Source organism: Salmo trutta, chromosome 3 (genome assembly GCF_901001165.1).
Source record: "Salmo trutta chromosome 3, fSalTru1.1, whole genome shotgun sequence".
NCBI classification, from domain to species: domain Eukaryota; kingdom Metazoa; phylum Chordata; class Actinopteri; order Salmoniformes; family Salmonidae; genus Salmo; species Salmo trutta.
In genome coordinates, this window is record NC_042959.1 from 52,074,876 (window position 1) to 52,084,444 (window position 9,569).

A 9,569-nucleotide genomic window follows, 5' to 3' on the forward strand; every position below is an offset into this window, starting at 1 on the left:
CGGTATGGCTGTGCCTTCTTCAATAATATGTATTTATTTATTTTAAGACAGATAATGATGTCATAAATCAATTGTGTCACCTGGCAGTGATTAGCAGGCGGGATCATGATGATTTAAATGGTTTCACTGTCCATATCCTCAGGCGTTGCTGACTGCTGCCAGATCTTACATGGAAAGAACATGTATTTTAGGTATCAGCTAACCACATCATACGTTATGACAATCTGTCAGTCGATGACGTAACACACAACCATTGGTTGATGCCCATGCAACGTTTGAGCAGGGGATCTCGACCAATGCGTGCCTGACTACCTCCGAGGTCTGGAAAGTCCGATCACAATGCATCTTTTAATCGTCTGCACCTGTCTGAAGATGAGGGACAAAGGATGCAAGTTAGAACCAGGTATAAACAGAGCTTAACATGTACATATTGTAGGAATAGTTAGGTGAGTTTTCAGAGCAGTGTAATATTATTATTTTTCCACATTAAATAGGAGCTTGTTAGTAAATGTCCTCTGTAGTGGGCATCAAGCTATTTTTACCTACTGTCCCCATTTAGTGTAATTTCTCATATTTACTATCAACCGTGTCCATAAGGCCACAACAGTTCACATAGGCCTACAATAAAAAATGTATGCAAATTGTTTCCACCCAAAACATTATTTGTAACGTATTTTTTTTCTCACGACGAACACTTATGTACTGCAGGGAGGAAATTCATGCAAACCTGTCGCCTTCCGTATTATTTGCTAATCCCAAATATTTGATCAACACACGCGACTGCACCCTTTTTATGGGAGCGAGTTTGGTGCGTTGTTACATGACGTCATCGATCATTCAGCGCAAGGATTGTATTCAACAGAATGAGATGCTGGTTACACTGTGTAGCCTAATCAATAATAGTAGAATAAATGTATGGACGTTGGGTATAGCTGAATGGTAGGCTATCAACACAGCAAGGTATGTGATTTTCAATGTAAATTAATTGCTTTTGGTCAATAGGCGTTTATTGGCGGCTATAAGAATATGGAGAGGGCAGTCTGGTTCACATACGCTGATGATGCGAAGCGTTCTGTTTATTCTGGTACGGCGGCCGAGTAAACCGGACATTGCATTCATTCATATGCAGGAATCATCTTATTATACATCTTCTGTTATGGCATTATCCTTGGCTATCTGATGATGATAATGTATTGAACAAGGTGCGTGCTTGCCTTGTCAGCGACAGGCCTAAAACCAGGTACCTTATTATCAGAGGCTGCTGAATCGTGACAGTATTGCCAGGCCCTTTCAGGTCTGCACTGTTAGCCTACAGACTAGACTAGCAAGATAGGTTGAGCCTTGTTTAATTTTGTAAATGGTTATTGAATATATATATCCATCCTACCTATTTCTCAATTAAAAAAATTAATTGTTTTGTTTTTAACTGTCTATCGAGCAAGATAATGAGTCCACTAACATGCCCATGACTGTCAAGGATAACAAGCACGGCAGCAGGTGCACTTTTCAAAATGGTGTTGGGTGTCAACTTTGTTTTCACAGTAGCTACTTTTGGTTAATATTTGACCTCAACCAATGGGCAGGTAGAAACTCGTACAGTTTTAGTCCACTGTGAACACCATTGGTCCAGACCTACCTGGTGAATGGAGTTGAAGTTGGCCTGCAAAGCCATGACATAACACATAACCTACGTTACAGGTAACCTGACAAAATGGAGAGGGGAAATTAGTGAGTACACAAACACTCACCATCTTTTAATTAACATCACAAATGTATTTGTTCTTTGCCTTATGGTTGATAAAGTAACAAGACTTTGACTGTTTCGGATGTCATTGCAGTGGTGGCTACTCGCGGGAGTATTTTGACCGCTTTATTGAAAGCCAAGACTCGTCTGTTGTGAACAAGTTCCAGCAAAAGTACTGGAAAACCAAACAGAAGATCATCAAGGTCACGGGAAAGAAAGAGGACGAACATGTCGTGGCGTCAGACGCAGACCTGGATGGCAAACTGGAGGTTAGCTTCACAGATCAAATGCTTCTAATCTGTTTTGTTACATTGTCATGGATACATTGTCATGGATACATTGTCATGGATACAGACAACTGTTGTGCCAATTACCAAAGACCTGAGCTGACAATATCAAGTATCAACCTCTGTTCATCACATAACATAGGCAGATGATTGTTCAAGATTTGCATAAAATGCATAAGTATTTGTTGACTGGCATAAGTCATTTTTCCATGGCATTGTAGGTGTTTCACTCCGTCCAGAGGACGTGCATGGAGCTATTGAAGGTGATCGAGCAGTACCAGAGAAGAATCTGCTGTGAGTCTTTCCACCCTCACATCCGGCACCCGCTTCCATGTCGGACCCAGTTACATCTGGATAACCAAGGTTCTTCTGGACCCGGATTCTAAAGCCCTGTTCAATCTTCTGAGTTCTACCATGTGGTTCTATCCCTCCTCTTCAGTTCTATCCCAGGAGGAGAATGAGTTGGGGCGGTTCCTGCGCTCACAGGGCTCCCAGGACCGGACCAGGGCTGGGAAGATCATGCAGGCTACCGGGAAGGCCCTCTGCTTCTCCTCCCAGCAGAGGTTTGTACCTGGACCACACTACCAGAGGACAGACCGACACACTGGATATTGCAGTGTAGATAGATAGACAGAGAGAATAGGGGGCTCACATTACAAGATAGAGAGACAGACTACTATCCTGCATGTCTGTCTCCCTCTACCAGAGGAGACAAGACAGACTACTAGTGTAGTGAAACAGACATGTAGGATAGTAGTCATAGGCGGCGTGTCCATAAGGCTAGGAGAATTAAATTGGCAAAATGATATAGCCTAATTAGCCTACTCCTGTCTATACAAAAAAATGTAATCATTCAAAATAGGCTACTACACCAGAAAGCATGATTTGGCCACAGAGGATCATTATCTTCTTTTAAAATTGGTGGCAGGTAGCCTAGCTGTTAAGAGTGTTGGGCCAGTAACTGAAAGGTCGCTGGTTTGAATCCTTGAGCCGACTAGGTGAAAAATGTGTTTAGTGCCCTTGAGCAAGGCACTTTACCCTAATTGTACCTGTAAGTCGCTTTGGATAAGAGCATCTTCTAAGTGTAAAAAAAGATTGGCTGTGAATTGTTTTAAATCGCATTGCCTACAGTCGGGAAGGGCCCGCAATTTCTGCAGCTTGTGCGGCAAATACCAAATTGATGATTGTTGAGTTACGACTGTCAGTGAAACGCAGAGGCCTAGCCAGGCATATTGCAACATTTCAAAATCCAATCACGGGAAAACATCGTTTTGAAAGCAAATGGCTATTGCTGTAAAGAGAACGCTGAAAATACCATCTTTTAGATATCAAAATTCTCAACATAATTGAGCGAACACACTTATCAGCATCATCCGCTATATATCCCCGGTGAGTTTTCACTGATTAGTGCCACTTGGAAGTTTTTGTTTTTGGACAATAATTACCTCTTCTGGGTTAGATGGACGTCATATTGTAAGTATTTGTGTCTCTTTCCATTTTTATTGATGTTTGTCATTCTCAGCAGAGTAGGTTACCCTGTAACTTTAGTCGTATTTATGAAAAATATTCTGCTTATAAAGTGTAGTAGAATTGCATGAAATGTGTTTATGAAAGGCCACATTTTTTTCCCGTGCAAAGAAAGAAGAAACATATCTGATATAGCCTATAGCTCTACGTCACTACGCGCTCAGCTGTGCATTGAACAGTCTTTTTTTGCGAACAGTGATTGAGTTATATTATTAGCCTATATCATGACTATTCAATCTACTCATCACATTATGAATAGTAGGCTATCTTACGTAAGTCTGCAAATGTGATGATGCATGGAATGCCATATTTATATAGGTACTTTTTTTTTTTGATGGTGAAAATGAACTTGAAACTCATGCTGCCTATGATGGTAGTCTCCCTCTTACAGAGGAGAAGGTAGAAGATTGCGTCAATTGGCTCCTAAGGGACAGGCTAGGAGTCTGCTGTGTAGAGAGACAAAAAGAGAAAGAAAACGGCATACAGTGACAGCTTTGTATTCCGACAGACATGGGCCTGTACTGTATCAACACAGTACCCAGAGTGTTTGAATAGAAACTGATGACTCATTGAGAGAGTGCTATGATAATCCATGTTTAGGTAAAGGTTTATCAGTTAATTTTGACTTACTGTTTGCCGCTCCATCTTTAAGCTTTAGTGACAATAACCCAGTCAAAAAGATTCAGGAGCAGAAATAAGGTTAACAACAGGGGGAAAAAAGTGAACAGACAATCATCTTTCTAAATGTATATTTTCGTCCAGCTGCTGCTCTTCACTCACTCATCCACATTGTGTCAGCTGCACTTCATTTGGATGAGTGGATTTGTTCTCTGTTGACGACAGTCTTTTTGTCCCCCCTCAGGCTGTCGCTGCGTAGTCCTTTGTCTCGCCTCTACCAGGAGGTGGAGACTTTCCGATACCGGGCCATCTCTGACACCTGGCTGACGGTGAACCGCATGGAACAGTCCAGGACGGAATACCGTGGAGCACTGCTCTGGATGAAGGACGTATCCCAGGAGCTCGATCCAGACACACACAAACAGATGGAGAAATTCCGCAAGGTTAGCATACTCTCTTTAGAGAGAGGTCTCAATCGTATCAGGACGAAGGACCGTTTAAACAGTAAGAATGAAGTCGGTGGGCCAGATTGATTAAGCATTTGTACCTGTTTCTTTAGAGTGAATTTAAATCAGAATTTCATAGAATCAAACAGAAAATGGAAATTGTTATATTCACCACTAGATGGTGCAATTTACTGTAAACTTGTGTGTGATTGTGTTCTTTAGTATGGAGCTGATTCATGGGAACTAGGGGAAAGGCATGTTTTGTGTTGGTTGCACTCAAGGGTTATCTTGAGTGAGAAAGACTTCAGTTGCAACATCTGTGTATTCTCATGTGTGATCTTTATTCAATGTTATGATCCTGTCTTCCTTCTGTTGAGTAATATCTCCTCTCATCTCAGGTTCAAGTGCAGGTGCGAACCACTAAAACAAGCTTTGACAAACTGAAGAATGATGTCTGCCAGAAAGTCGATTTATTAGGAGCCAGCCGCTGCAATCTGCTTTCTCATGTTTTAACCACATACCAGGTACACCAGAATATCAAGGAGTGGTGTATGCACAGAAAGTAAAATAACAATTATTGCATAATAGTAATTGTTGGCTACAGCCTTCTGCTAATATGTATTTGTGTGTTTCAGACCACCCTGTTGCACTTCTGGGAGAAGACGTCTCACACTATGGCTGCCATTCATGAGAGCTTTAAGGGCTGCCAGCAATATGAGTTCTCTACAATCAAGGTGAGGGAGGCCTCTATCATATTTGTTTTATTTCATTTAACCTTTAACTAGGCAAGTCAGCTAAGAACAAATTCTTATTTAAAATGACTGCCTACCCCGGCTAAACCCTAACCGCCCTATGGGACTCCCATTCAAGGCCGGTTGTGATACAGCCTGGAATCGAACTAGGGTCTGTAGTGACACCTCTAGCGCTGAGGTGCAGTGCCTTAGACTGCTGCGTCACTCAGGAGTCCTATCCCTCTGAAAGCTGTATTTATCTTTGTCAGGATTTTGGAAACGGTGAACAGTCCGTTTATATATATCTATGATATACTCAAAAGGTGTCCGTACAGTATTTTACTTTACAATAACGAAGAACGGTGTGTTTCACCATAAGGCCTCACTTAGATGAACGCACAAGGTGGTGTTGTCAGTGTCATGTCTTGTGACGTTGTCAGTATGTCATTCTTCTACTTCCAGAGCCTCCAAGACCCCATGGATAAACTGTCATCTCAGGGATCGAAGAAAAAGAGGGAGAAGAAAGTCATAACAAAGACCGATCTTGAGGAGACTGCAGATGACCAGTAAGTGAAATCCGTACAACATGACAGAATTAATTTAAAGTCTTACATTAGGCTACACAGGATCCTATACTGTACACTACATGTAACATGTTTTTTTGTTGTCCTTAGACTTATCTCAATAGATCCCAATGAAGAGTCCAATGAAGAAGGTAACGGACAACGGTGTATTTGTGAATATTTCAACTAATTTACAAGCCATTGTAACGCACACTTGTTCTATATTGATGGATTTAGGGCTATATTAAATCAGATTCCCAACACCCAGATAGCTGTTGTGTTGACAGTCTGAGGTGGAATTGTGTTAGAGCTGTCAAATCCTCAAGTGGCTCCCGGTATTATGCCTATCACGGACATTGCCATTGGCTGCATGGAATCTGGGTTAACGCTTAATTTGATTGAATCTAGGCCTTAAACCAAGTTACCATGCACTTTTCACTCTCATCCTGTGCAGCTCAAACCAAGACACCTTCTGGACAATTCTTTGAAGAAATTGACCTTAATAGACAAATGACAGGTAATGTACAGAAGCACCACCTCAATGTATGTGTCCTAAATGAATACCAGAGAAAAATATATCAACAGATCATGTGAAATTATTTCACCTCAAAAAAACATATAATCAACTACCCATTATTAGGCCCCACTGCCCACCTCTAAATAACACAGTATTTGATTGGTTATTCCAGGGCCTGAGGATCTTCTCTCAGCCTTCTCTAGTCAAGAGCAGGAGGAAGGTGGAGAGAGGGACAGCTTGGCCCTGTTAAATGAGATTCTGGGCAGCACGTCTCTGGATGAGGGCGAGTTCTCACAGGAGTGGCAGGAGGTGTTTGGTAAGGGGGACCAGGGGAGCGGAGCCACTAGTAAAGGGGGCCTAGTGGAACCCCAGCAGGAGGAAGACTCCTCCATCTTCCTCCCATCTCACCTCCTGGACCAGAACAGGAGCAGGAACAATCTCCAATCTTCGCTCTCAGGTCAGAGGTCAAACACTGTAGATCATACAACACTGTTGTGCATATTTCTTCATTGGTCAGATTGCATTGCTCTTCATTGAAAAACAAACCATGTGAAACATCCCCGTGTAGTTCTTCCAAAACACAGGGTTTTGTGGAGAGAAAGCATGTAAAAGATCATCCTTGATTAAATTGAGGAGAAAGCCCTGACCAGAGTATGAAGCATGCGACAATTGAATCAATTTGTATTATTGGCGTAATTAAATTCAACCCTGTGGTTGGTTACATTTTATGAATGAGCCCAGAAATGACATAATTAGGGCTGTGCAGTCAGCCTTGACAGTTTTTCTTCTCTCTGAATAAGCACTTCAACAAATAAACCTTTTTTTTTTCACCATGCGTAACTATTTCCACACTGAGAGAAAAGTGGCCCTAAAATTATTTTTTTAAACTACAGCTGTATAAGTAATAGGCACTGGCTATTTGACACTGGCTATTTGATTTGCTTACCCATAGCTAATTGCTAATCTCTTTCCATTCCATTTCTCTCTGGGTCTGGGCAGCGACTACTAGTCCCTCATCTGTTTTTGTGTTTGTCTATATTCACCGTGTGGGCTAGTGAAGTGAACAGTCATACTGAAATGTAATCTTTAAACCTCATGTGGATCTAAATTTATTATTAAATAAGTTTCCATTTCACACCACACTTATACATACATACATACATACATACTTGTGCATACATACTTGTGCATGCGTGAAACTCGACAAATATAAATAAGTACCCCTTATTTGACCTTTTGAAATGGTTATGGACTGACAATTGTATTTTGGAGAACATGCATAGATTTGGTAAAGACATGCAGTGTTCAATAATTGTAATATTCTTGTCTATTGCACAAAAGTTCTGTGTGAAAGTAATTTATTGTCTCCTGGATCAAGCAAGGATGTGTATCCCCACAAGATGGGTCTAAATCTCCATCTCCCTTCCAGATTGGGCCACGAGCATTCCACAGCCCATCTCCCAGGCAACAGAGCAATCATCTGGAGCCAATCAGAACCCCTCTAGGCCAACAGCAGCGAGAGGTAGGATTGGGCCAAACGAGTAAAACATATGAATAGAATTGAAAGAAAGGGTTTAGCTCATAAAAATGTTTAAAAAAAATGTGTTTCCAGCAAGAACATGTGTTTATGAGCGCTTTCGGAGTACTTGTTGGGTATAAATATTACCAGGAATAGCACAATGTCTGAGTCAGATGAAGTCCTGTATTAAACAAGACATTACCGTTCAACATCCAAGTTTACTGTGCGAGATGGTTTACCTCTGGTTCTGATTGTACAGAGACGCCAGAGACCGCCAAAGACCTTTCAGCCTGGTTTAACCTGTTCGCCGACTTGGACCCTCTGTCGAACCCGGACGCAGTAGGCAGGAGTGGGCAGGAGCATGAGCTTCACAACGCATAGACCTGCTTCACGTCTAGGGATCCTACACTATAAGTTAGCATAATGCACAACAAGGTTATGGTTATTTTGCAGTTCACATCTGTTCTAGGGTCATCTCTCTCAACCCCTGTCCTACTCCTTACCATTGAGTTAAACAACCATTTGACCCTGGACCAGCTGTTAATGATGCATTTACTGTATCAATCAATTGAGCTTGATATCATGAATTCCAAAAGAAAACAAATGTTATGTGTTTTTATGTTTGACATGATTTATCAATGTTTATAAGTTAAGTTGTCACAGAGTAGATGCTTTCAACAACCAAAAGATATACGAAGGATTCAGGATGAGCTTTTTCAGAATTATTGCCTTGTCATTCGCGTATGCCTGTAAGCTTTCTGGTGGTGACAATGATGAGGCCTTTACACCCATCTCAACAATAGGAAAATCAGTATACAGTATAAAAGGGTACAATAAGTAAATCAGTATACAGTATGAAAGGGTACAATATGTATCAGTTTTGTGATATCATACGTTTATTGCATGTTTTGTGTATTCCTTATTTAGTTGTGTGTGTGATTGTACTCACAATATGTTACCGTTGACAATAACATATCTAACGTTTGATTTGTTTGAGATACCCTGTCTTTAGGGCCTGGAATAAATTCAAGGAGCGTTATAGAGCAGCGCACTAGACAGCCGACAATGCGCCTTTAAGACATTTTCTCAGACGTTTGCGGAAATCCTATTCACCGTAACCACTGCACGTCGGCTTAAGCGTAAATGACCTTAGTCTGTTCTATAGCACGCCTCAGATTGAATCCCAGCCTAGGTGTACATTTATTAACTAGCTGCACCTTTTCAAGTACACAATCTGTATTATATTGCTTGGAGAGCAACCTGTGGAAGAGCGAGAATACACGTTGTAATTGGTGACTGGTTTTAAGTGTGTAAACAAAATTATTAGAGAATGATATTTACATTTTATTAATTGTTGAGTGCTGAAGAAGCGTGCATTTTGATTTTGTCAGTAAAAATGTTGCTAAATGAGACTAACTTATTAGAATTAAACTATTGCCCTTATTTACATTAAAGCCTTGTTTATTCCTGTTGTCTTATGTATTGTTGCTTTATTTTGAATGCTGCAAAGCTATGCTGTTCCTCTATTGTCAGGTTCCAACTACCACAAGACTGTATTCTTCCTCTTTGGTTAATTAGCTTTGAATAGATAGTGGGATGTGTGCATTCTCTACTATC

At 41.0% G+C, this 9,569-nt stretch overlaps 1 protein-coding gene across 4 annotated transcripts; it reads left to right on the top strand.

The window, feature by feature from the left end:
- Window positions 1–806: 806 nt before the first annotated feature.
- On the top strand, window positions 807–9,425 carry LOC115177965 (islet cell autoantigen 1). Of its 4 annotated transcripts, none has more exons than XM_029738971.1 (14): window positions 807–960; window positions 1,699–1,728; window positions 1,839–2,013; window positions 2,253–2,325; window positions 2,471–2,594; window positions 4,421–4,619; window positions 5,021–5,146; window positions 5,258–5,356; window positions 5,816–5,919; window positions 6,028–6,068; window positions 6,371–6,433; window positions 6,606–6,890; window positions 7,863–7,955; window positions 8,212–9,425. In XM_029738971.1, exons 2-14 carry the CDS (start codon window positions 1,712–1,714, stop codon window positions 8,331–8,333), a joined length of 1,521 nt encoding a protein of 506 aa, XP_029594831.1. In that variant the 5' UTR covers window positions 807–960; window positions 1,699–1,711; the 3' UTR covers window positions 8,334–9,425. The 4 variants fall into 4 exon arrangements, with proteins under 4 accessions (XP_029594831.1, XP_029594850.1, XP_029594857.1 ...); XM_029738990.1 differs by lacking the exon at window positions 807–960 and adding an exon at window positions 1,029–1,202; XM_029738997.1 differs by lacking the exon at window positions 807–960 and adding an exon at window positions 1,226–1,240.
- The last annotated feature ends 144 nt before the right edge of the window (window positions 9,426–9,569 follow it).